Source organism: Anguilla anguilla, chromosome 9 (assembly GCF_013347855.1).
Source record: "Anguilla anguilla isolate fAngAng1 chromosome 9, fAngAng1.pri, whole genome shotgun sequence".
In the NCBI taxonomy this organism is placed as follows: domain Eukaryota; kingdom Metazoa; phylum Chordata; class Actinopteri; order Anguilliformes; family Anguillidae; genus Anguilla; species Anguilla anguilla.
The window spans coordinates 4380421-4407144 of record NC_049209.1 but is presented as its reverse complement, the minus strand read 5'-3'; the positions used below and the strand labels follow the sequence as shown (position 1 = coordinate 4407144).

The 26724-nt window shown below is 51.3% G+C and overlaps 1 protein-coding gene across 4 annotated transcripts in view; it reads left to right on the top strand.

Moving 5' to 3' along the window:
* shroom1 (shroom family member 1) overlaps positions 1-24306 on the top strand; it is a 31132-nt gene extending 6826 nt beyond the window's left edge. The window contains exons 2-9 of one of the 4 annotated variants that reach the window (XM_035434784.1): positions 15331-17476; positions 17525-18397; positions 18717-18769; positions 19074-19640; positions 20073-20645; positions 21101-21227; positions 22165-22437; positions 24004-24306. In XM_035434784.1, coding sequence (XP_035290675.1) covers positions 15509-17476; positions 17525-18397; positions 18717-18769; positions 19074-19640; positions 20073-20645; positions 21101-21227; positions 22165-22437; positions 24004-24258 — 4689 coding nt within the window. In that variant the 5' untranslated portion in view covers positions 15331-15508 and the 3' untranslated portion in view covers positions 24259-24306. Of the gene's footprint in view, positions 1-11684; positions 11928-15330; positions 18398-18716; positions 18770-19073; positions 19641-20072; positions 20646-21100; positions 21228-22164; positions 22438-24003 lie in introns of those variants that run through there. The other 3 variants (XM_035434782.1, XM_035434783.1, XM_035434781.1) reach the window with 3 other exon arrangements.
* Positions 24307-26724: the final 2418 nt, after the last annotated feature.

Here is a 26724-nt window from a genome sequence, read left to right as displayed (position 1 = left end):
ATGTTTATCTGTCCGTTTCTCGCACCGTTTCTCTTCCTCTTTCTCCGTTCAGCCCTTCTCTTCTCTCCCTGCTGTCGCCTCGCTGTAACTCCAGCGCAGGTTTCCTGCGACGGACGGCATTTCGGTAGCGGCCGTGGTGTCGCCATGGCGATTTCTTCCCCTCCTCTCTTTTAGCTTTCAGCGCTGCGTTATCGAGCCTCCTTCCCCCGTCAGCAGGACTCCCTCTGAGGAGCGGGCGCGGAGATTAGCCGAAAATAAGACAGACAGACACAGAACATCTGCAATACAAACCCCTGCCTCCAGGTGGTAAAAAGCTGTAGTGGTATATAGATGTTGGCTTTGGCTGAGTCGTTTACATACAAAGTAAAAGTATTTTAAAAGCTGAGGACAGGCTCTAAACCACTCTGCTACAGTCTAGTGGGGGGGCTACCGCAGTATAATTTAGCTCAGAGTTTGCCTTAAGGGGTGAGGGAAAAGGGGGTTGTTTTTTGTTTTTGGGGGGTTTTTTTGGCGAGTGAAATTCAGCTCCGGGGAGAGATGACTAGGCCCCAGCGGGGAGTGTGATGTCACAGCCCAGGGGGTGGAGGAATTTGGGGGGATTAGAGCCAGTTGGACCCATTTTTAACAGCGCTGAAGGGGACTGGCCCTGGGCAGCAGGTAGTGTAATTAGAGGCACAGCAGGGGGGGGGTTGGGGGGAAGGGCACGGGGGTGGGGGGTGGGGTGGGGGGGTGACCTTCACATTCCCGCCAGTTCGTTTAATCATCAGGTCCAGCCTCTTTCAGATCAGGGTCGCCTCTCTGTCCAGCGTTCGCCAGCTGCACTGTTTGCAAGACAAATCCTCTGGGCATAGGCAAATCTGTGTGTGTGTGTGTCTGTTTGTGTGTGTGTGTCTGTCTGTGTGTGTTTGTCTGTGTCTGTCTGTGTGTGTGAGTGCCTGTGCATGTGTCTGTGTTTGTCTGTGTGTGTCTGTGTGTGCATGTGTACGTGCATGCATGCGTGTGTGTGTGTGTATGTCTGTGTGTGCGTACGTTCGTGTAGTTGCCCCAGTTTTAGTTTGTGTGTGCAGGACTTTGACCTAAACTCGCTGTGCCACTGTGGTCTGGTGCTGTTATACAAATGTTCTTACAGTCATGGCATCGTTCCAAAAGATGCACCTGGATTACATGAGTCATAAATTATCACAATACATTATCATTGTGCAGAGGAAAATATTTCAACGGCAGGGACACATGTCCTTTGTCCTACTCACATACACAAATTTGTTTTTGTGCAGGGATGAGGTGTCCTCTTCACCTGCTGTTTTATACTGGAGCAAGAGTACTGTCATACCCATCTTATCCAATCAGCAGCAGCAGGACAGGAGGACACTAAAACAGCTTATCTTATCCAATCAGCAGCTGCAATACAGGAGGACACTAAAACAGTCTCACCTTATCCAATCAGCAGCAGCAGGACAGGAGGACACTAAAACAGCTTATCTTATCCAATCAGCAGCTGCAAGACATGAGGACACTAAAACAGTCTCATCTTGTCCAATCAGCAGAAGCCAGACAGGGGAACACAATTTTTAAGGTAATTGGCAGTCTCTGTCAAAACTCTATCAAAAATACCCACCAGGGCTCTACATGAACATTTTGTCCAAGGAGCTGAGGTGCTCCTCTGAAAGTTGAAAAATTTAGGAGCACACTAATGCATCCCAATTAGCAGGTGTGCTCTTAAATAATTTTTACAGTCAGCACACGTCAATGTTCAGGAGCGAACGCTTCTGAAAATGGGAGCCCTGTAGAGCACCCTGCTCGTTCAGGCCAGTCCATGTTCCGCCGTGTTAGCCTGTTAGCCGCTAACTCGATCAAGGAAGTGGAAGAACGTGGGAGTTCTCGGGGAGGTCAGTTACTGGTGAAAGGGGGCCGGGATCGCCTGTGTGGTCCCCACTTGAGGTGTCATATGCGTCTAAATTAATAGGGTGTGTTGGGGAGAGGGGTGTAGTCAGCTGAATGGGCGGGGGGGGGGGGGTGATAGAGTCTTTTGGGCAGTGAATGGGGAATAAAGAGGTAAGAGATGTGCTTGAGGATGAATGGGAACTAAATCAACACGAAAACTGCACGCAGGACAGGGGTGCACAACTCTGGAGGGTAGGTCTGCGTGCTGGTTTTTGTTCCGACCAGTTTTAGTTTTCTGACAGCTCTATAAACAGCTCTATAAACTATGCTGGTTCACTCCTGTAGCCTACCTGAGCACAGTTAGAATCTTTAGGATACTCTTGCAGTCTGTGGCTGTAGCTGACGCTTATACGAATGTCAGGGCAGGATGTGATTGAGCTAATTAAATAATTAAGAGCTGAAGTTGGCAGGAAATCCCGAAGCGGATCGGCTCATTGTGCACCCCTGGCACCGGGGAGTGCGGGGGGCGGGGGGGGGGGGGGGACTGATTAATTCCCAGGACCTTGGCAGAAATTGGGCATCGTTGCTCTGGAACTCGGCTCTGTGGACTTTGTGGTTCTGCGGCCAGGATGAGGAGGCAGTTTGGCTTGGGCCCCTTTCCAGAAGGTGTTTGTTTGGTTTGAATCCCGGGGTGGGGACGCGAGCCCTTGATTGACCTTGAGCAGCTTCAGCAGATGTCCAGCTGTACTGCCCCACCATGCAGGCATGTGCATACGGGGGGGTCCATGATCACGTGACCCCCCCCCCCCCCCCCCCACCACCACCCCTGAAAGAAAAGGGAAAAGGACCCAAATAAAATTTTGTTTAGGGCCCCTTAAAAGCTTATAGCACGCCTGCCTCTGTGCAACATTTCCTCACCAATGAAAAGAGGTCGCATTGCAAAAACAATGACTCAGTTATTTGTGTTCTAGTTTTTATTTCGCCCGAAATGAAAAAAAAAGAAAAAAAGAATGGTTTATTATTTCCATTTCATTGTTTGAGTGTGTGTACGCGAAGCCCGTGTTCTTATACGCTGTCCTTTATTTTTCAGACGTTTGTGAAAATACGGATTTAGAATATAGGTCAGTGGGTTGTGTTTGGTTCGGTGAGAGAGTGCCTTTGGCCTAGCGAGGTATTCAGATTAGGGTTGTTTTTAGTAGTTTCCCTGAAATGCGAGAGGGTTTCGTTTAGCGATGAATTCGGATTAAGGACAAGCGTGTTGTTTTTTCGCCATTTCGATGAAACGTGAGAGGGCGGTGTTTAGCGATGCATTTGGTTTTATAGGGCGAGAGGGTTGTTTTTAGTCATTGTGATGAAATTCGAGAGGATTTGTGAGAATGCTGAGAAGGTTGTGGAGGCGTTTGGATGAATGGGTGGGTGGGGGGGGGAGGGGGCGAGGGAGGGGAGAATTAGGGTGGGGGTGTGGTTTCGTACAGGGGTGGGTTCCTTAACAGAGGGCCCTGAATGGACACATAATTTGCCCTCCTTATAAAAGAGTAAAGTGAGTACGTGAACTGCGGCATTATTAGAGGCCCATTCCCCCAGATAATGTTTCCCTGTGTTATTTATGGACCGGCCTTAGTCATGATGACAGTTTGCTGCCGACCAATCACAGCGCTGTTTTAGTCAGGAAAATGGCGAGCGTTGTTGGGCCGAATGGCCTGTTCTCGTCATTATGGTATGTTAGGTTATGTTATGTTATGTCATTGGCCATCCGAAATGTGCCTGGACATACAATGTGTGGGACCACCTGACTGAGTCTACGTCATTTTGAAACCGAGTGAAGTTTGCGGCCGCTTTGCGGGAGACGTGTGTGTAGGGCTGCTGAAGGAACATGTCTGAAACGCTCCAGCCGTTCCCTCTTCCCGAGTATTCCCAGGTGTGTGCGGACCGCCGGACGGAGAGGTCCGGAACTCCCTCGGCCGTTCCCTGTTCCCGCTCTTTCCCCCCCCCCCCCTCCCCCCCTCCTCGTTTCCCCGTTCTCACGCACCTGCGCCCACTTCCACCTCCGGGCGGGGCCGGGAGCGGTCGGGACGCGGAGCTAATATTTGTTTTCTCTGATCTCACGGCGGAGATAAGCGCTCTGATTGGTTGGCGATAAGACATAATGCGCTGCGTACAGCTCGGCCTTGTGTGTGCTTTCCACCTGCGGCGGCTTATCTTCCACATTCCAGCGCGTGTGTATAAGCACCAGCGCCGGGGGAGGGGGGGGGCGAGGAGCCTGGGGGGCAGAAACGGGTATAAAGAGCTTCACCAAAAAAACAAACAAATAAAAGAACCCAAAAAAGACGGCTGTATCCCTGGAACATCATAGGGGGGAGCGTCTGGAGGACCAGCTTGGCTCAATCAAGAGGTTTTATTTGGGGGGGGTGGGGGGGGGGAGGGTTCGTAAAAAAGACTGCTGTTTCTCCCCAGAACAGTGCAGGGGGAACCACAAGACCAGCTTGGCCCAATCAAGAGGTTTTTTATTTGGGGGTGGGGGGGTAAAAAAAAGACTGATGTTTCTTTCCAGAATAGCACAGGGGGGAGCGTCTGGAGGACCGGCTTGGCCCAATCAAGAGGTTTTTTTTTGGTGGGGGGGGATGGCGGGGGGGGGGGTGGATTTGTCCCCTGTGGTGATTGCACCCATCTGCTTCGAGGGCACGCTGTATTTCCCAGCAGGTTTACATAAGCGCAGAATTCCACCCTGCGGATCAGGCCGAGCCAATCATTTACTTGAAAGCCTGTGGGCGGAGAGGCGAAGCGAGGGGCGGGGCTTGTCGTGATCGCGGCGTCGCGGGCGATAGTTCCCCTTGTCCTCGCGTCTCGCTCGCGCGGCGGCCCCCTGCAATTTTCTCCCCGCGCCTCTGGCAAGCGGGTTCGATTCTAATCGCGCGTCTAAGAATAGCCAGAGGGAGATAAGCGCCCTGGAACTGCGTTGGATGGGGGTTCCTGGAAAACACGAGGAATCCGAACTTTGCTTTCCACCCAGCCCCTGAACACTGAGGTCCAAAGAGCCTGTTATCAGCGGGAATTTGAGCTTCTGGGGAAATCTGCACATTCCTCATAATGGCATTAGCTAATGCCTCACCGGTTTGAAAGTTCACTAAATCTCCAGTGGAGTTAAACATTCATTTAAAAAAAAAAAAAACAAACAAAACATTTTTTTTCGTGCACACTGATTACATAGGGTAAACCAGAGGCATCACTCTTGGGCTGAGACCGAAGAAACTCTGCCAGGCGAAATGTTTGGCGATGATGTCACTGAGGGGTGTCCACCCTTGTCCGAAAAAGGGCCGGTGTGGGTGCAGGTTTTGTTTAGCACTACGACACTTGATTCCACTAATCGACTGATCGTGGTCTTCAGTCAACACTTTGATAAGAGGACTCAGGTGTATCAGTGCTGGGCTAAAACAGAAACCCGCATACCCACACCTACCCTGTGCTGGATACCGCAGGGGTAGTTGATACTGCGCTGCCCTTTTGGGGCCGATGGCCACAGTCACCACCGGCAGTTTTAGGGTTTGATAGCGGACTGTACGGCATGTGACCACACTGGAAGAGCAGCGCTGTATGGGGGGGTGTGCCGTAAATTACATGTTTGCGATGCTGCTGCTGCCATTTTCACTTATGAGGATTGTGCAACTGTATTCAACCACCGCTGTCACAGAGTCGCACAGTCATGCTGGGAGTTGTAGTTTCAGCCCGGCAGTCAGAGTGCCACAGTCCTGCTGGGAGTTGTAGTTTCAGTCCTGCAGTCAAAGTCGCCACACAGTCCTGCTGGGAGTCGTAGTTTTCAGTGTCTTAGGTAACACTCCCTGGTGTCCCCTGGTGCGCACTGGAGACGAAACGGGTGTCGACGTTTGAGACGTGGACCGCAGGAGTCAGCCGGGACCCGGGTCCTCCTGTGCGGCCGGGGGGGGGGGGGGGGCAACTTGATGGCGGGTTTTTTAGCGGTCACCATGGGAGGGATGCATCCAGGTTTACGTAACCAGGGCAGAGTGCTCTGGGTCCCTGAAGGGAGGGGGGGGGGGCAGGGGTTGGGGGTAGGGGGTAGGGGACTCCCTGAGGTCTCAGGTATCAGGAAGTGGGTCAGTTTGTTCCCCTCTGCCTCTCGTATTTGAATCTTTTTTTTCTTCTTCTCCACGTCCCATGAGCTCTTTCATTACTGCATTCCACTCGTGTTGAGTAAGGAGTCAGGTGACGGCACTGTACAGTGGGTGTGGTCCTGATCATGCCATCATTATATCAGGTGTGTGCTTTACCTTGGGAATGCGTGCGTAGAGAACGTGCGGTGATGCAGGTTGGTTACAGGCTGGCCCTCAGGTCGATGTTTCCTTTGTAGGGTCTCCCATTGGCTGGAGTTAGCTGACCCTCCCTAAACTATGGCTCGTCCCTCCACAGCTGTCATGGCAACGCAGAAACGGGGAGGAGCAAAGGCTGGGGAATGGGGGGGGGGGTTATTTCTCCTGTGACTGACCCTCTTTATTGGTTGGGCAGCTTGGAATCACTCGGACACAAGTAATAGAAATAAGATTTCAAGTCTAAATATAAGACTGACTTAAGATTTTTTGGGGTACTGATTTTTACAGTACTGAAGTGGGGGGTTCTGGGATTGTTCTGGTTCTGGTTCAGAAGCATGTGGCAGAAGCCCATGAGCAGCCCTGCCGTTTGGGCCTCTCACACTGGGAGCAACAGCTCGCTCTTTTCGCTAATCTCTCTGGTCTCAGGGCCTCGCTGGGCAAACTCGATACGCCACTTTACTTCTTGATTGAGTACATTATGTATTTACTGTTTGGCCCATAATATCATGTAAAAATATCGCAAGTACAGTTATCTGCGGATATATGTATATAATGAATAATCTCTTGAAGACTTTTTTTTTATTGACTGGTGTTACAGTTCTGGAACATTAGGCCTTGCAAGTTAATCTTTTACCCAGCTCAGCTTTGCCAGGTGTGTAAATGCTTAACACCACGATAGTTAAAAAAAAAAATTTATTATGCTGTTTTTTTTTGTTTTGTTGTTTTATTGCACTGAGGTTTCGGTGTCCTGAACAAGTTAAACATTTGCTTGAGACCGATGCCATTACATGCAGAGTTTGCTCAGCTAATGGGCCTGCTGATTTTACTGGCAGGCGGAGGGAGGGACACACTGGCCCTGCGTGGGCTTAGGGGCGCATTACAGCGACGTAATGTCGGGGGGGGTGGGGGGGGGCGGGGTGTGTGGGGGGACAGTAACCAGCCGCTGACCACCATGGTGACATTTGGGATTCCACTTCTTTTTTAGATTTTCTCTAATTTTTTAATCCATCTCCCTCGCTGACCGATGCTACCTTTTCCAAAAAAAAAAGCTGTTTTTTTTGGGGGGGTTTTTTTCCGCGGCGGTCCGAAAAGGGTCCGGCCGGACTCCGGCGGGGGCGGCGCCGCCTCCTCCTGTGGAATGCCGGGGTCGGCTCCTCGGCCTGTGTGCTGTAAACATGCCAGAGTCCACATTCCACACCGCGGCCCTTCGGCCCGCTCTCAAAAGGGCTCCCTCACGCCTCCCTTTGTGTTCGCGCTGCGCGTGTGAGTGTGTGTGTCCCTCTCACTTTCTCTTCTCCCCCCTCGCCCCCTCCCCTCGCCCCTCTCACTCGCTTTCTCTCCTCCCTCTCTCTGTCTCTATCGCTCTTTCTGCACCCTTTTTCTCTCTCCTCCCTCCCTTTCTCTCTCTTGTTCTCGCTCTCTCTTTCTCTCGCTGTCTTTCTGAATGTGCTTTATGAGTGTCGTGACTGAAGCAGAAGTTTTGGGGTATTGTCTGAAACAGGGCTGCGTGGAGTGTCTTTTTTTAATCCTCGCTTTTGATAGTATTTAAAGATGGTGCAGTTGATGTACTACGATGTACCGTTGTTTAAAATGGCACCATAAGGCTCTGACGTTAAATTGACTCTGTAAAAAGCTAGCAGATGTGTAGGCTGTTTTTTTGTGTGGTAATGGTGTACCTTTGTTCTGGAAGAAGCCTTATTAATGCTGCTCATTAATCCCCAGCAGTGGGCTTCCGTCCCGGGAGAACAGGTTCGCTGCCATCGTTATGGGGACCGGGTGTCTGTGCAGATTGTTTGTGGTTTCTGTGGACAGATGGGTTGCCTGGTGGTGCGATGCCTCATTCCAGGGTCACCGATGCATCTGCTAAGATGTGTTTTCACCCCCAAATGACTGCAGGGCCAGATAAATCAACACGCACAGTTCTCACAGTTCACTAATTCTGATAATAAATGTCACTCTCCCTGCAGGGTGGTGAGCAGTTAGATATTTAATCATTTTAATGACCACAAACCAAAGCTTGAATGTGATTATTTGTTTCTGACTGTTTTAATTTAGGTTGCCTCAAGTGACATTGGGGTGGATCTGTTGGTTGATACATTAGAATTTAATGGATTTATATCCTAGTAGAGGAGAGAATGTAGGGTAGAACGTGCTGTGTGTGTGTTTGTCTGTCTGCATGTGTGTGGCCCTGTGTGCGCGTGTGTGCCTGCGTGTGTGTGTATGTGTGTGTGTGTGTGTGTTTGTGGTCCTGTGCGTGTGTGTGTGTGTGTGTATATGTGGGCCTGCGTGTGTGTGTATATGTGTGTGTGTGTGTATATGGGCCTGTGTGTGTGTGTATATTTGTGTGTGTGTGTGTATGTGTTTGCGTGTGGGTGAGAGACTCTGGCCCGTACCATAAAAACCTCGTGACTTTAATTTGACTCTCAGGCGTTCTCTGAACTGGGTCAGAAATGGAACGCGTGCAGGGCTGGGGACTGGGTTAGGGTTATTCCAGGAGGATAATATGAGCGTAATCGGCATTATCAGGGTTGCACTCACAGTCACCAGAGTCCTCCTGACTTATGTTCTGTACGCCAGTCCTTGTGCTGAGGCCTTGTGCTGAGGCCTTGTGCTGAGTCCTTGTGCTGAGTCTGACCCTGTAAGGCTGCGTTTATCGATCACCTCGGACCTGGGTGCCTTTCAGAATCGGCCACGGGTGCTTGGCGTAGCTGGATGGCCGCGCCACGCCAAATCCGTTTATCTGAACGGCGTCTGGAGCGGCGTCGTCCGCGTCGCCCTCGTCATCCTCGTCGCCCCGGCGCGTCTCCGGGGCCTGGCGGTAATGCGCTTCAAGCCGCTGTGATGACATCAGCGGAATTTTAGCCGCCGCGCCGAGCTGCCTCGCTCCCGGCGGTCCGAGTCTCCTGGCGAGTTTAGGGGAGGCGGCCGAGCTCGCGGGATTCCTCCCTCCCCGTCTTGTGACGGAAAAGCTCCTTACCGGCAAACTCCGGCACCTTCGGGCTTTTTAAACAATGACATTCCTCTCCCTCTCTCTCTTCTTTCTCTCTCTCCCTCTGTCTCTCTCTCTCCCTCTCCCTCTCTCTCTCTCTCTCTCTCCCTCTCCCTCTCTCTATCGCTCTTCTCTCCCTCTCTCTCTCTCTCTCCCTCTGTCTCTCTCTCTCCCTCTCCCTCTCTCTCTCTCTCTCTCTCCCTCTCCCTCTCTCTATCTCTCTTCTCTCCCTCTCCCTCTTCTTTCTCTCTCTCCCTCTGTCTCTCTCTCTCCCTCTCCCTCTCTCTCTCTCTCTCTCTCTCCCTCTCCCTCTCTCTGTCTCTCTCTCTCCCTCTCCCTCTCTCTCTCTCTCTCTCTCTCCCTCTCCCTCTCTCTATCTCTCTTCTCTCCCTCTCTCTCTCTCTCTCTCTCTCTCTCCGGAGGGCTTGTCCGCTATTGGACGCGACAGCCCCATGGTGAATCCTGTTGCCATGCAGAGAACGTTTTGGGCGCCCCACAGCCCAATGGTATTACCCCCCCCCCCCCCCCCCCCCCCCCCCCCGACATCAGGGGTTTCAGAAGCCCCACTGCAAGGGGCGTCGCCATTAAGAATCCCAAATGTCACCTGGACTCGAGAAAGGGCGTCACTGAGCAGGTGTGTGACGCGCTTCAGGGTGACAGGTGCACAGTTTGTCTTGTACATTTTGTCTTACGGTGACGGCTTGAACCAGATCCTTGGAATCGGCAAAGGGGGGTCAACAGTGAGTGTGTCGACGCACCGTGGTAAGAACAGGGTAAGAACAGCGCCCCTAAACCATTCAGGTGTTCAGCATTGAGTGTGTCGACGCAGTGTGGGGTAAGAATAGACCCCCTAAACCACTTTGTCGCTCAGCAGTGAGTGTGTCAACGCGGCGTGGGGTAAGAATAGCGCTCCTGTCATTCGCTAGCAGTCACAGGTGTGGATGACAGGAGGGCGTTGCACCTTCAGACAGACAGCCGAAACGTGACCCTAGTCTGAACCGGGACAGAGCGTGTCTCAGAAAAACAGAACGCACAGGCCACACCCTACGGACGGGGCGTTCTGCGGCCTAATTCTTTCAGAGGTGTGGATTTTGGGGCGGAGCCCCTGGGCGTTTTGCGACAAAGGGACACCTGAGTTACCGTGGTATCTGGTGACGTCTGAAACGCAGAGAAGCTCGAACCTCCTTCTCTGGAAAGTGAGTGGTGACAAAGTGGCTGAAGCAACCTTAAAAAGGAACGTGTTAAAAACCCGGGGTGTCCAAGTTTAATCCGAAAAGGGCCGGTGTGGGTGCAGATATTTTGTTTTAGCCCAGCACTGCTATAATTGATAAAATTAATTAACTAATCCTGGTCTTCAATTAAGACCTTGTGTAATAAGGCCTTGACAAGTGTAATCAAGTGTCCTGGTGCTGGGCTGAAACAGAAACCTGCACCCACCCCGGCCCTTTTTCGGATAAGACTGGGGACCCCTGCTGTAAACAAACAGCCCTCCGACGCCGCGGCGTTTATCCTGCGTTTTATTGTCCCGAGGAGGAGGAGGGGGCGATGGAGGAACTCTCGCCCCTCTGCGACCCCCTTACCGTTTCGGTGAAAGTCGTGGACCTCGGCACGACCCCCTGTAGAATTCGGAAGGGGGTTCCCATGGTCCCATGGCTCAGCGTGTTGGAAATACTGTAGTGGGGCGGCGGGGGGGGGGGGGGTTTAGAGTAGTAAAAGTGGGGGGCTCCGGGGGTCTTAAATGGGGGCTCCGTGTGCTTGGTGTGTTTTCAGTTGGGGGGTCGGGGGGAGGTGAAAGCACCCCCTCCCCATTTTTGGCCAGGCTCCATGCACAGAGGAGCCCTGCGTGAATGAGACCCGGCCCATCGCCCGTCCCTCCGCCCGGCCCTCCGCCCGGCCCTCTTTGAAGCCCGCAGGAATGCAGATCTTTTTGTCCCGCTCTGAAATGAGCCTTCTGCTGCCCTCTTTGTGTGTCCTCCAGGCGGATGTGCAACAGTGCTCTCTTCTCTCCCGAGCTTTCTCTCTTTCTCTCTCTCTCTCTCTCTCTCTCTCTCTCTCTCGCTCACTGTCTCTTTCTCTCTGTCTCTCTCTCAACCCCTCCTTGTCTCTTCACTCCAAGCCTCTCCGAAGCCGTTCTCTCTCTCTCTCTTGCTCTATCTCTCACCTCACTCTCTCTCTCTCTCTCTTTCTCTCTCTCTCGCTCACTGTCTCTTTCTCTCTCTCAACCCCTCCCTCTCTCTTCACTCCAAGCCTCTCCGAAGCCGTTCTCTCTCTCTTCCTCTCTCTCTTGCTCTATCTCTCACCTCACTCTCTCTCTTTCTCTCTCTCTCGCTCACTGTCTCTTTCTCTCTGTCTCTCTCTCAACCCCTCCCTCTCTCTTCACTCCAAGCCTCTCCGAAGCCGTTCTCTCTCTCTTCCTCTCTCTTTTGCTCTATGTCTCTCACCTCACTTTCTCCCTCTCTCTCTCTCTCTCTCTCTCTCTCTCTCTGTCTCTCACTCTATGCCCCCCCTCTCTCTCCATTTATTCCTGTGAACAGCTCTGTCTCCGCTGCATTAAATCAGTGTTAAATAAAGGCCTTTCCCTTTTCTTTTATTGCTTTCTCTCCCTCCCCATACGTAGAAAGTGAAGAATGTGGTTTGGGTGCTGTGTTTTTTTTTTTTGTTTGTTTTCTTTCCGTCTTGACTTTGTGGAGTAAACCGATAGCACTTCTGTAGCATGACATGTTTCCCGAGTCCAGGTAAGCAGCCGTGGAGTCCTGTGCCTCTGGGCTAAATTTAAACAATGGACGGCATTTTCAGCGGTGCTGTTGAACTTCATTCTTTTATACGAAGATTAATTTCTTTTATGGAGAGGTTTGCATTTTTGTGTTTCTGTCAGGTTTGCTGGGGTTTCATAGCTTTTGGTTTCTTCAAAAAGAAAGTGTACAGCGCCAAAAGATTTTCATTCATACCACAGTGAGATTTTTAGACCTCAGTGGGCTTGACGTTATCTTCATGCATGTTTTGCTTTATGCATGTTTGTTTGTGTGTCTGTGTGTTTGTGTATGAGTAAACATAAGCATGTTTGCCTGTGTGAGAGTGTGTGCGCACGTGTGCTCTGTGTATGTGTGAATGTATACATGCCTGTCTTTTGTTTGTGTGTGTGTATGAGTGTCTGTAACTGTGTGTGTGTGTGTATGTATGCAGCTGTATGTGTGTGTGTGTTTGTCTGTAACTGTGTGTGTATGTAACTGTGTATGTGTGTGTGTGTGTGTGCAACTGTGTATGTGTGTGTGTGTGTGTGTGTGTAACTGTGTGTGTGTATGTATGTGTATGTAACTCTGTGTGTGTGTATTTGCTACTGTGTGTGTGTGTGTGTGTGTGTGTGTGTGTATGCATAGTTACTTCACCCTGTTTCTCCTTGTTTGTCCCTGTATCGTGTGTGTGTGTGTGTATCTGTAACTGTGTGTGTGTGTGTGTGTATCTGTAACTGTGTGTGTGTGTGTGTGTATGTGTGTGTGTGTGTGTCCCCTCCAGTCCCTCGCTGTGCTTCTCTAGACATTCCTTCCTATCACTTCCACCTGAGTGGCCCCGGGTTCGGGGCCATGCTGTGGAGGGGCAGCCCCGGGGCCCCTCCGTCCTCACATGCTGCCCCGCGAGTCCCCACGTGACACACGCAGAGCCCCCTGCTGAACGGGCCCGATTGTGCTTGTGAATTCATCAGAATGATTCTTTTTTTTTTTTTTTTTTTTTTTTTGCTCCCCCAAACGCACCTAGAGCACCACAGCCTCTCTCCTCTCCACCGCTGGGCTCTGAGGGGATCCCGAAAAAAAAAAGGGGTCCGCACCGTGCGGCAGGGTGCGGGGCACGTGAGGGAAAGGAACGAGCCCTGCTTTGTGGCCTAATCCGCTCTGTCCCGCGAGCGGGATCCGCAAAAAATTTGTCGTGCGTTGCGGGAAAAGGCCCTGGCAACGGAAGTCGTCATTAGGTCGTTTGTTGTTTCTGCGCAGCGTAGTCTTAGCATTTTCAATGTTATAATTTTGAGGTTACTACACACACTTTGCCATGGTACACGATTGAATGTTTACTTTTTTGCAACCAATAACATGCTTTTACAACAACACTACCAAAACCCCAAAAAAATAAGTCCATCTTAATTATTTTGGTCTTTCGATTTTTGTTTCAATGACGTTCTTTGCTAAATAAGACAAAAACAATTGCCAATGAGGTGAGACTCATTTCAAGATTTGCCCATGGGGTGAGAAAATTTCACTTGTTGAGAAAAAAGTAACTTTAACAAGCTAGTATTTTAATATTTTAAGTCTCAGTACAAGACTAAATAACTTGCTAAGACGAACAAAAATATTTGGGCTGTGGGTTCTGTGTTGTACGCTCTGCAGGAGGGCCTCAATTCTGCGTTGCCTTCTTACGATGTTTCCAGGCGGCTCGGAGTGACCTTTGTTAGTGTGTGTCAGGTATGCAACCGCCAGGCACACCAGAGCCGTAATGGAGGATAAACAACCAGCAGCCTGCATGTCTCATTGTTTAGGAGTGCCGTCAGACAATAAACCTAGTTCCCCCTGAAGCCAGGGTGCTTCCCCTCGCACAATGGCTGCTTCGCCCCTTTTAACCAAAGGGGAGGAAGGAGTCATCTTGTGCATCTCTCACCACACAGGCCTAATTTGGTTTAAATGTGATTAAAGATTTAATTAAAAGCGCTTTGAAGCTAATTAGCATAATGCAAAAAAAAAGAAGAAATGTTGCAGAACTGCATGGCACGGTATGCATGTCATTTTATTTTCGCCCTGATTAACGCTGAAAATGTGACCGAGGGCATTTAGGTTAATCCTCCCATGAATGTTCTGACCTTATGTCTGTAGTTTGTTTCAGTCTAAGGAATGTGTATAAACAACAGTTAGGGGTGACATAGGTCAGGATGTAAGACCAATTGTCTGGCAGTCGGAGGGTTGCCGGTTCAAACCCCGCCCTGGGCATGTCGAAGTGTCCTTGAGCAAGACACCTAACCCCTAACCCCTAACTGCTCTGGCGAATGAGAGGCATCAATTGTAAAGCGCTTTGGATAAAAGCGCTATATAGATGCAGTCCATTTACTCCCCGGCCACCAAAAGTGTCTGCGAGCGTTTGCTCTGTAATGCAATAGTGACAAAATTCATTTCTGTCAACCGCAAAATCAAACAAACAAACAAACCAAAAAAAACAATTTGTGCAGAAGGTTGAATAGACCAGCAGTTTCACACAGGGAACTCAGAATTTAGTCATTGTAATGCTCCATTGATTTTTGTGCAGAGCGTTCAGTCCTTCAGTCCCTGGTTTCTAATCCAGTTAATGATAATCACGTCTAATCCTAAAATATTTCTTCCTGGTCTTCAATGGTATTTAAGGTATTTCTTTTTTTTTCTTCTCCGCGACGCCTCGAAAAACCTATTTAATTCTTGGCTTTATCTACTCTGTGCTCTCTCCCAATCTCTGCTTAACTTCAGCTCTCGTACATTTTTAAAAGCATACACACATATTCGCCATCATTTTCTGAGTGTCAAAGGAGTCGATCGTAACAATATACAGTCATACGTGAATCTGCAGGAAAACGGAGGGCCTCGAAGGGGTATCCCAGGATGAAGTGATCAGACGGTATTTTCAGCTTTGCCCAGTACCAAGCACTTGTGTGGCACCGGTGCTTCGAAAACCTCTTTGATTTCGGGAAATACTTTCAGCTCGATAAGCCCCGCCCCGATTGAGAAGTGGAATGCAATAAATTGCCCGTGCGTCGAGAATTATCAGAGTCCTTGGAGACGTTTGATTGAGGGAGGAGATAAACATCTCGGCTGCATTCCTTTTGATCTACTGTTAGGCCTAGCGAGTTTCGTGGCCCCCGGTAGACATGCCGCGTTGAGAATATAACACAAACATGTTATTGTCAGTCAACACAGCTACGTGGATGAAGGAATGGATACAGCACGCCTCATTAGCTATCTGTGATTCATTTGTGAGGAATGCAGTCATTATGGTGGGGCTGGAGGATTTTGGGTACCTCCCTTTAATTACCTCGCATCTACACAAGTATTTTGCTTCAGTCCTACTGGTTTGCAGTCACTATACTGAATTTGTCTGTTCTGAAATGCACATATTTGTCCTTGCCCTTAGGGTCCCGTACAGACGTATGGCTGTGGTTTCCACTTCCTGAAGACCGAAGAGAAAAGGAGTAAAAAAAAAAGAATGTCTTGAACTTTCCGGAAAGTGAACAGTGGAACCACGTGCTACGTCCTCATTCGACGGATGTGCATCCCGACCCTCATTCCCCACTTCCGTGTTAGGCACATCGATGGATTCCTTCAACTTTCACTTTGAGAGAGTGAGTAACCTGGATCTGCATCCTCTGAGCTGTCCAGTGAGCAGACTCTCTCCGGCTAAGTCCACTAGCAGCATTGACCAGTTCACCCACCACCATGGGAAAGGGGATTCTGCCTACAGCTCCTTTTCCGGGGGCTCAAACGCTCCGGACTACTCCTCTCCCTTCATACCCTACTGCAGGGAGGAGACAAACCCCCATTCCCTGCAGTACACTGACATGAAGTACGTGAAGGCCGTCTACCATCCCAACGAACTCAACTCCAACCCCAAGAGCGTGGAGAAGCTCTACAGGTCAATGGAGGCCATTTCCCAGCAGTGCGATCAACGCAGCTCCGTCGTGGGTGGGCGCTGCTACGACCAGGAGTCTCCCTTGCCGCCGCCACCTCCGTTCATGCCACCGCCACCGCCACAAGCACCACCGCCACCACCACCGCCCACTCGCTTGGACAGTTTTATAACAATAAGGAACTTGGAAAACTCCAGGTCCTATCCATATCCTGAGGGCCAGGTGGCGGAGAAGACCCATCGCCGGTCCCCGGCGGACAGCCCCGACGCAGCGTGTCCCAGGCCTGACCTTGACTACGGGCGTCGGGTCTCGCAGCCCGGCCTGAGGGACCCCGTGAGTCGAGACGGGGCGGATCAGGTGCCCGAGCCGCAGAAACCGGCGAGTGTGAGCCGATCGCCTCCGGCCTTCCTTCCGCAGGAAAGCCTCGAGCTGCAGCCTGCGGGCAGTGCCGACCCCACCGAGACGCAAAGACCCAGGCGGCACTCAGCCCAGGAGGGCGGCTTTTCGGCCGAGAAACCGCAGGCCTGGACGCCGACCGTCCTCAACGGCAACATCCAGCACAAGGGACAGTTCTATTTCGTGACGGGCGTGTGCAAGCCGCCCGACCCCGGTTTCGGAGGCACGCTCGGCGGCGTGGCGGAGGGGGAGGAGGAGCGGCGCTCGGAGGGGGACCGTCGCAGGCCGGTGGAGAGAACTCACAGCAAAGTGGAAGAGCTGCTCAGAATCATTCGTCACAGACGTCAGGGCAGCCAGGACCCCCAAGGTGAGCGGGCGGCCTACCTCCGAAACCAGGCCCTCAGCGCAAGAAACCAACACAGAGAGATCCACGGTGGTGTCAACCCACGCGGCCCCTCGCCTGTTTCTGATCAGGGGTCCGACGGCTTTGATGGCCTCGACGAGCAAGGCCAGAACATGCAGGGCAGGGAGCTCGGCCTCAGTTCTCGCCGCCACCACAGCAGCAGCCATCACATCTTCTACTGCGGCCCCGAGGACCGGCTCTCTCAAGCAAACTCCAGCACCGAGGAAGCCGTTCTGCCGATCCAGAGCCCGGACCCAGTGGCTGGTGGTAAGAACGCTGACCAAGGGAAGAAAGGGATGAGACAGCTTTTTGAAGATGTAGCTAAGGAAAAAATTAGCAAGGAAACCACGCCCCTCCTGTACCATCTGACTGGCGAGAGCAGAGGGGTTCTGGCTCACAGGCCTAAAACCGACAGTGACCCCAATGGGAATTCGAAGGAGTCACGGCGGAACAGCGGGGCCCTGAGGGGGCAAAGCAAGGAAGGCCCCACCCACAGGGAGGAGAGGACCTCAAACAGGGCCACACCCACCGAGCAGAGCCAGGAGAGGGTGGAGATGCCTGCCGACTGTTACAACACCCTGGACGAGTCCTTCAAGAAGTACTACAAGGAGAAGCTGAAGGACGCCCAGAGCAAGGTCCTCCGGGAAACGTCCTTCAAGAGGAAGGACCTGCAGCTCTCCTGGCCCCACAGGATCAGGCAGAGGCCTGAGAAGAGGCCCTCTGTGCTTCCTCCTGTCTCCTCCTTGCAGTGCTCCTCGCTGGCTTCAGAGAGCTCTGCGCCTTCGGGACCTGAGGTCCCAGGCAAGGAGAGGGAGAAGGAGAACATGAAGGAGAGCTTCAAAGAGAGCAGTAAGGAGAGGGAGAAGGATAACAGCATGGAAAGCTTCAAAGAGAGCAGTAAGGAGAGGGAGAAGGATAACAGCATGGAGAGCTTCAGAGAGAGCATCAAAGAGAAGGAGAACACCAAGGAGAGCTTCGAAGAGAGCATCAAGGAGCTGGAGAAGGAGAATGGCAAGGAAAGCGGTAAGGAGAGCCTCAAAGAGAGTGGCAAGGAGTGCACCAACGAGAGTGGTAAGGAGAATGAGAAGGAGAATGGGAGGCCCCCAAACCTCGCTCAGCCTCAGGTGGCTCGAATAGGGGGCAGGAGGAGGCTGACACCTGAGCAGAAGAAGCTGTGCTACTCCGAGCCGGAGAAGCTTCACCAGCTGGGCGATGGACCCACTCACGCCGCGCAACGCTCCCTGGGCAGTGAGAGGGAGAGCCTGCTGTCCGGGGAGGACCTGAGTGAGCATGGCATGGGGACGGCCCAGAGGAAGGTGCTCGAGACCAGGGGCCGCGCCCTTTCGGCCTCCAGCCTCTTCAAGGCAAGCCTGAAGCAGATCCAGCACAAGGCCCTGGTGGCCTACATGGAGCGCAAGACAGGCCACAGAACCACCGAGCCCCAGCAGCCGGCCCTGCTCACCCCCGACCAGGGGCACTCCACGCCCGGGAAGCCGTCAGACTGGGGTCCCAGGCCCCTCTCTGGAAACGCGGGCCCCAGGAAGAAGCTGCTCAGGCCGCTGTCCGCGGGTCGCATCCTGGACTCCTCGTCCAGCTCGGTCAGGTACTCCCAGTTCGTCTCCGGTCATCCCGGCGCTCACGCCCGCCAGTCCAGCTGGATGGAGTCCGCCGGCTCGGCTCCAGGGAAATCGGCCTCGGCGGAGGACCTGCTGGACCAGCCCGAGCCGCCAGGGTTCTTCCGGGCCCGCTCCACCTCCACGCCCCACGCCTTTCAGGTACGTTACCCTAAGGCTCACGTGCAAGTATGCTGGAGCAAGATTTTGTTGGCCCCCCAGAAAGTGTATGCAGGTGCTGTCTTAAGCCAGTGCTTCGGTTTGGTGCAACCAACGGACAGAGGTGACAAACTGAATTAAAAACATTAAACCTCTCACAGGGATGGAGTCACTAAGAATGATTTGCAACTGCATATGCATAAATGAATGTTTGTGTGTGTGTGTGTGTGTGTACATGTTCCAGTTCCTAGAGCTTTCTAACAGGCTTCTGCAATGTCACAGGATCAGCACGTGTGATGTCTTTGTGTTTCTTTCCCTGTAGACTGTGGGCTACATGAAAGAGATGTCACCAGAGGGCACTCTTCAGAGATCCAGGTGAGTTTGCTCCTCACTGGTGGAGAATCAGAGGGTAAAATACATCTTACCTGTCCATATTTTTTTCTGCCATTGTTTTGTTTTTGACAAAAGCATCCATCAATCAATGTCAACATTCAAAATGTATGCTTAATATGCCTACTTACTAGTTTTATGCTGTCATATTGCAGTTTGCGTGTATAATTTTTGTTTAGTTCAGTTTTGCTGTAATTCACCACTTTGGTGTTGCAGTGAGGTGTTGACAGTGGCTGGTAAGGCTGTGTTAGTGCTGAGCTGTGACGTCTCTGGTGTCCTCTCCTGTCAGTTCTCCAAAGAAAGCAGAGGGGGAGGTGCCAGCGAGTAAAACACGGGCCGCCTCGGTCTCGGAGGTCCAGCGAGTTCGGGTGTCGGCCCCCAGGGGCAAGTCCATGGAGGAACTGGGCGTGTCCCGGGCCAGCCGGCCTCCGGTCCTGAGCAAGAGCTCGGACGAGCTGGACCAGCTCCGGGCCCAGCGGGCCGGGCCGGGCCGGGAGAATAGGGACGCGCCCTTTCCCGCGGAAGCGCAGGAGAAGCCCCAGGGATGCTCCCAGAGGAGGCCCTTTCCCAAACAGGACTCCGCCCCCCAGCTGAGTGACAGTGAGGACAGGGCTCTCTCCAGAACCCCCACCCCAGCCACCCCCCCGGTCTCTGGCTCCTCTCCCCGGGGGAGGGCCCAGTCTGCCTCCTCCAGCGGCGTGCCCTTCACAACTGAACGTGTGGGGAAGAGCGTCTTCTACCCGAACACCCCCCTGCCACCTCCGCCGCCCCTTCAAACCTGTGGATCCCCTGAACAGGAGTCCCCTGCCCTGCCCAGCCCGCCCTGGGGCCCCAGAGAGAGCAGGGCCAGTTCAAGGTAAGTTACTCCAGCGGTCGGTGCTTAAAAGAGCCAAGTAACAATGACAAACCTAGGTGGGCCGAACTACCTGGTTTCATTGCAAAATTTAGGCATTAATTGCTTCCTAATGCTCTCATCTTCGTAAAAGACAAGGTTTGGTTTAGAACAAGGCTGCCCAACCCTGTTCCTGGAGATCTACCATCCTGTAGGTTTCCACTCAAACCCTACCAGAGCACACCCCATTCAACAGCTAGAGATCATTTTAAGGGTTAGTTTGTAGTCAGGTGTGCCAAAGTAGGGTTGAAATGAAAACTAGCAAGATGGTTGATCTGCATAAACGGGGTTGGGCAGCCCTGGTCTAGAACATAGTACATTGCTAGCTCTATACTGGTATCGTGACTTTTCTGTCCAGAGGGTAATTTTGTCTTGCCTGTTTTGGGGTCCCCCCAGCAGAGTAAAGACAGCCCCTCCAGTGCGCCCCCTGCTGGCAGAGGCCTCAGCGGGGGATCAAGACGGGAGCCCCGGGCCAGATTCCTCCCAGGAGGTGTCCTTGAGCCACGGCGTGACAACGGACCCCAGTTCGTGGATCGTCGCCCGGGAAACAGGCTCCGCCCCTCCTCAGCCCTCTCTGCCTCCTGATGATGTCATTGAAGAGGCTCCAAGCCGCCACGCGCTCGCGCTGCCGGAAGGCGGTTCCCAGGCCGCCGAGCCGTCTGCGGTCGAGGCGGCGGAGCCCAGCCGGAGCGCAGAGCCACGGCAGCAGGCCGAGCAGGAGGGGGCGGAGCCGGAGGGGGCGGAGCCGGAGGCGGGACCGGAGACGGAGGACGCGCGGCGGTGGGAGGAGCTTGTGGAGGAGGTGGTGGCGAAGGACCAGTCGCTGGCCCGCGTCCTGTACCCGGTGACCAATCGGAAGACGGCGGTGATGCTGATGGAGCAGCTGCTGTCGGAGGACACGCTGCTGATGGGGGAGCACTACAGGAGGAAGCAGGAACGGAACTACATTACCCAGCAGGCTGGGGACAGGTGACTGGCTATGATCAATCACAGCGCTAACCAACCCTGTTCCTGGAGATCTGCCATCCTGTAGCTTTCCATTTCAACCCTATTTTGACACACCCGACTCTACTCATTTGCAGCTCAACAAGATCTCTAGCAGCTCAATGGGGTGTGTGCCTTGTTAGGGTTGGAATGAAAACCTACAGGATGGTAGATCTCCTGGAACAGGGCAGGCTGCCACTACTCTATAGTCTGTATGTAATTTATAAAGCACCATGTGGAAACAGCTAGCTATCACATACGCTACTGGATTATATGATTAGCACTGCCTTTAATGGACTGTATTGTAAGTTGCTGTGGAATGCAGCTGTTATCCAATTCTAGAAAAAATTAAGGTCGAGTGTTAATCCAAGCCGTGACTTCAGTAAATATGATATATACTGAAGCTGTACTGAAGTGTCCATCCATACTTTTTGTTTTAGGTCAGAAACAAAGGAAGAAGAAGAGAAAGTCATCTCTCCTGTCTGTGAGAATTCAGGTTATGATGTCCAAGAACAGGAAACGCAACATACTCCAGACAAGACAGAAAGTGATGTCACAGAGAAGAAGGTAAGTAATACTGCGCACCACTCTACCAGTAGGAGCAGTTTTGGAACTGCATAATTATTAAACACAAGGAAGCAGTTAAAAAAAATAATAAATAAACAAATAAATGAATAAAGTGCCCTATATATACCGGCCCAATAGCCATGGATGAACCAGATTGAAGGGTTCCTGAGGCGTAGTTTTCATTGTTTACAATACAAGATGTACTGGAGCAGAAAAGACCGATACAGCCTTTCCGGCATCTTCTCCGTGTGTGCATCGGCAGAACAAAATAAACACACTGACAGGCAGTGATGCAGCCATTTTGCTTTCATCTTCCCGGCCCAGGGTAAACAAATAAACCTTGGTCAGCATTCTGTTTTGGGAAGACAGCGGTTAGAATTCTTTTTTCAAATCATTTTCGAATTCAAGGTCGGTTTAACTGTAATTGAAAAGGCAGTTATAGGCGCAGGCTTGTGTTGGGTGGCCCGACCTTTACCAGGCTACCTGGAGGTCAGCCTGCCGTGTGTAAGCGTGTGTGTGTGCCGTGTGTAAACGTGTCCGTGTGTCCGTCCGTCCCGCGCAGAGTGTGTAAGCGTGTGTGTGTGTCTGTCCGTCCCGCGCTGAGTGTGTAAGCGTGTGTGTGTGTCCGTCCGTCCCGCGCTGAGTGTGTAAGCGTGTCCGTGTGTCCGTCCGTCACCGCGCAGAGTGTGTAAGCGTGTCCGTGTGTCCGTCCATCCCGCGCAGAGTGTGTAAGCGTGTCTGTGTGTCCGTCCGTCCCGCGCAGAGTGTGTCCGTGTGCCGTGTGTAAACGTGTCCGTGTGTCCGTCCGTCCCGCGCAGAGTGTGTAAGCGTGTGTGTGTGCCGTGTGTAAGTGTGTCCGTGTGTCCCGCACACAGTGTGTAAGCGTGTGTGTGTGCCGTGTGTAAACGTGTCCGTGTGTCCGTCCGTCCCTGCGCAGAGGCTCCTGATGGCGAGCATCGCGGGGCGGCTGCGGGCGGTGGAGGCGCAGAGGGAGGCGCTGCAGGAGGAGGTGCGGGCGAACGGGCTGCAGGGCGGGGCGGTGGACGCGCTGGTGCGTCGGGGCTGCCTCCCGGCGGAGCACGAGCGCTACGCGCTGTTCGTGGGCGACCTGGAGCGCGTGGTCAGCCTGCTGCTCTGCCTGTCGGCCCGCCTCGCCCGCGTCCAGAACGCGCTCAGCACCGTGGACCAGGACACCGACGCCGAGGAGAAGGTGGGCCACCTTAACACACCGGCACATACCCCCAACACCCCCCCCTCCTCGCCACGCTCCACCCACCAACCCCAACCCTAACCATAATCCTAACCCCCCTCCAAACTCCACCCCCCTCGCCATGCTTCACACCCCACAACCCTAAACCTAACCTCCTCCACACTCCACCCCCCCACTCCCCTCCCCCACACTCCACACCCCCCACTCCCCTCCCCCACACTCCACACCCCCACTACCCCCCTCCCCCGCCATGCTCCACCCCCCAACCCTAACCCTAACCCACCTCCACACTCCACCCCCCCCCCCCCCACTCCCTCCCCAAAGTTGTCCCACGCCGCATTCCTGTGGCTGCTTTGTGCCCCTGAGGATTCTGGGTAAGTCTCTGGGTTCTCTGAGGGATGACGGATCAGGACCTGATAATTCCTCCCGTGTGATTTTGGACGTTTTTTTTTCCGCTTCCCCCGTTTCGCTTGGTTCAGCACCATTTTCTGCCGCTGTAATTAAAACTTTTGGCTCTGTGGGTTTTTTTTTTTTTCCTTTCATGTCAGAGAATTGGCGTGGGTCCACACAGAAGCGGCGAAGCTGCAGTATTTGGTTTCATCGATAAGCGAAGGCTATTTATACGACTGGGATCTATAAATATCCAGTTAAGGTTATTTTATCGCTTGCCAAATTTGCTTTTTTTTCTGCTGTCATCAGCAGGACTGTTGCCTCCAGTGAGTCATCAAAACAGGACTCTGGTTTTTCATGTATCACTACTGCCCTCTGGTGGCACAGCCTGGTACACCGCATAGCTTCAGTTCACTCATGGAGTCTCTTTAATAAGCACTTAACAATGCCTTCACTGTAACCCAACCCTTATTAAAAATGTAACCTGGCTTATGTTCAAGGACAAAATTCAAACATTTGAGCCCTTCTGTCGACTGAGTATTGGGTACCAATCCACAGTTTTGGAACCACCTGTCTTATAAATTCAGGATTCAAGCTTGGGGTGTCGTAGTGTGAGCAATAAGCTGAGCCTGTAGCCTAAATTTTGGAGGTTGAATCACAGGTGTGGGACTCCCATTGTACCCTTAAGCAAAGTATTTAAGATGAATTTCCTCAGTTTAAAACAAGCGGCATAACTGGGTATTATGTATAAGAATATACATTACAACAGCACAGTAAATGCAAACTCTATGTTAATTTGCAAAGATAAGAGTGTCAAAGTGCAAAGTATATAAATGTGGGAAGTACAATGTATAATTTAAATTTCCCTGGAAATAAACAGGCTGTTTCCCCACTTCAGTAGAAAGGACTGCACGTGAAGTCAGGTCTTTAAATTTTATTGGGACGGGTTTGTTTCAGCAGTCAAGTCTTCTTCGCTCTACGGTCTGTGCTGATAAAAATTTAAAGACCTGACCGCGAGTGCTGTCCTTACTGGAACGTGCATTCATTAGACTAAGGATTCAGCACCCAGGAAAATAACATTACAAGATTCAATCTGAGCACGTTTGAGCTTTAATATAAATTCGCTTCACCCCCACCCCCCCCCCCCCCAACCCTCCCCCCCACCCCCCTCTGCAGGAGTCCCTGGACAGTCGGCACGCCCTGCTGTGTAAACAGAGAGAGGACGCCAAAGACCTGAAGGACAACCTGGACCGGCGGGAGCGCGTGGTGTCGGCCATCTTGTCCAAGCACCTCACGCCGGAGCAGCTGCAGGACTACCGCCGCTTCGTCCAGACCAAGGCCGCCATCCTGATCCGCCAGAAGGACCTGGAGGAGAGGCAGAGGCTGGGGGAGGAGCAGCTGGAGTGTCTGTCAAACAGCATCCCGCTCTAAAACGGTCTAAGCCCTGCCCCCTTTCCCCCTGCCCCCCCACCCTCCCCTACCCCCCCAGCCATGCCCATCCCACTCAGAATACCACCCGATACCTGCCCTCTGCGGGTGGTGACATCATGACTGTCCAACGACTTCACACACGCACTTCTGCGCACAGATGCACCAGGGTGACGTTCTACGTTCCGTGTTCTACGTTCTAAGTTCCGTGGTCCGTGTTCTAAATGCATGGCTGGTGATTTCATCACTCGGAAGGGTCAAAGTGACCCTGAGTCACTGGCCTTCGCTCGGACTCTTCTTCTTCTTCTTCTTCTTCTTCTTCCGTTGCGATCACGTTGACTACATTTCACATCTGGAGCTTATCTTTCCTTATAATCACGTTAATCAGGCTTTAAAGCTAAACTTTTTGGAGACGACGACTCAATGGTGCAGCAATTTTGAAGCTAAAATCGAAGGAAAAGAAGGAAAATGTCAATTTAATTTATTTCTAGTAATTTGTAAAGTTGGCGTCTCTTACTAAAACCAAATAAGAAAGAGAAATAATCGAGCACTTTCACATGTGACCCGCACATGCCGGCATTAGTGTGCCCTGTTAGGAATGTTTATATGAAATGCATCAAGCGAAACATTATTTATTCCAAGCTTTTACAAGGTAATTTTTGGTTATTAATAAAAATATAATTATTGGGTTTTTATTTTTGGTGGGATGGGGGATGTATGATGGATAAATCAGATATAAGATGTCTGGACATAGTGGACAGTGCTTCCGGTCACTTTTGGTAGTTTCCACATCTTCAATCTTTTTTTTTTTTTGTAGCTGTCCTACTTTGAATACACACGTTTGTCCTTAATTTGTTCACCAGGAAGCTGACTTTTGAGTCCAAAGCTGAGCTGAGCTCTTTGTACTGCTTGAAGGTCACGGGATCGCAGCATCAGAGGACTTTGGGTGCCTTAACTCTCGAGTGCCGACCACTTCAGCGACTGCGTCAGACTGGATGTTTAAATGCTCTTCATGTTTATGTGTAAAAAAATCTCGTTTTGTGAACTCCTTGCTTTGGTCTTTTAAGTCCCAGTGCTTCAAACGAGTCTCATTATCAGGAAACCCTTTTCAAAAGGACTTATTCAAATACTATAGACCCTTAACTGATGCTTTTAGTTCTTTGCTTGATTATAAGGTACTGGCGTACTGTCCTTTCTGCTTGTGTTTATTTTTGGAGTGTGTCAGGCAAGCTGACTCGTCTATTTAAAGTGGTTAAAACTGAAGCAATCTCTCTTGCTGGCTACGAAACTAACGATGGTTATTACACTTAAATATGTGTCGTTTAGAATTAGAATGTGCTTTTCGTGAAGTGGTTAGCTAGCATAAGGAAACATTGTGCCTTTGTTTTAATGATGTACTGTTCTTCTTTGCACTGTTTGGTCCTGGTTTGTAGTTGACAGGTACAATTCAAAAGCTATTATTTCTAGTGATCCCTTTTTCCCCCCTTTTAGATGTAAGCATTTCCTATGATCTTGTAAGTGCACTACAGATGCATGTTGCACAAGCTATTAAGGTGTCACTGGGAAGCTCACTGTCATCATCACGAACAACGTTATGTCCCACATGCACCAGGGGTCACTGATAGTAAGGTTTAAATAAGAATGTACAACACTATGGTTCCCAAACAAAAGATTTGTGGTCCAAAAATATTGATGGATGTGATGAAGTTTAATCCTCTGTAAGTTTGTTCACAAAAAAACCTATTTCAGTGAACTATAAAATAAAATATTTGTTGTTTTTATGTACCAAATATCTTCTGTATGTTAACATGAAGAGCTTATTTTGAGAGCCACCACTAGGGGGCGTAAAGTCTGTGTGATTACCCACTGTTTGTGTCCGACTGCGTTGTGGATGAGTTTGCATGCAGCCTGGCAGATTGATCGCCTTTGGGGAAGGAATAAATGGTTAGATCTTAGGCGCTGCTTCAAAAAAAAAAAAAAAAAAAAAAAACTCTTTAATCTTAGACACTTCAACGAAGTTCGGCTTTCGTCTGGTTTGCTCGGGGTTAAAATTGCACAGTCCGTGCATTTCGCACGAGAATTTAAGGATTCTTTTCTTATTTTTGTTGGCAAAACGAAGCTTGTTTGTTTTGGCCTTGCGTACAGACGACGGCTTCAAAGGCTCGCGAACGAGGGAACCCCAGGGTATTCGTGTTTGTGCGACCCGAAGGGAGGGCGAGGACGTGGAAAAGGCCAACACACTACCAGCCGACAAAGGAGTTCATAACAAACAACGACGAGTTTATAGGAGCTCCATGCCGCTTCCTGCTCTGTGCATAGATTCCCTGTGTAATGTATAATTTATCTGCTATGAGTGGGCGGGATTTCATTATAAACAGTGTTTTGTTTGAATTTCAGAACCGGGGTGTTTTACTGTTGTTGTTTTTTTTTTTTGGAGGACAATCTGGACACAGTTACGTAGTTGAACTC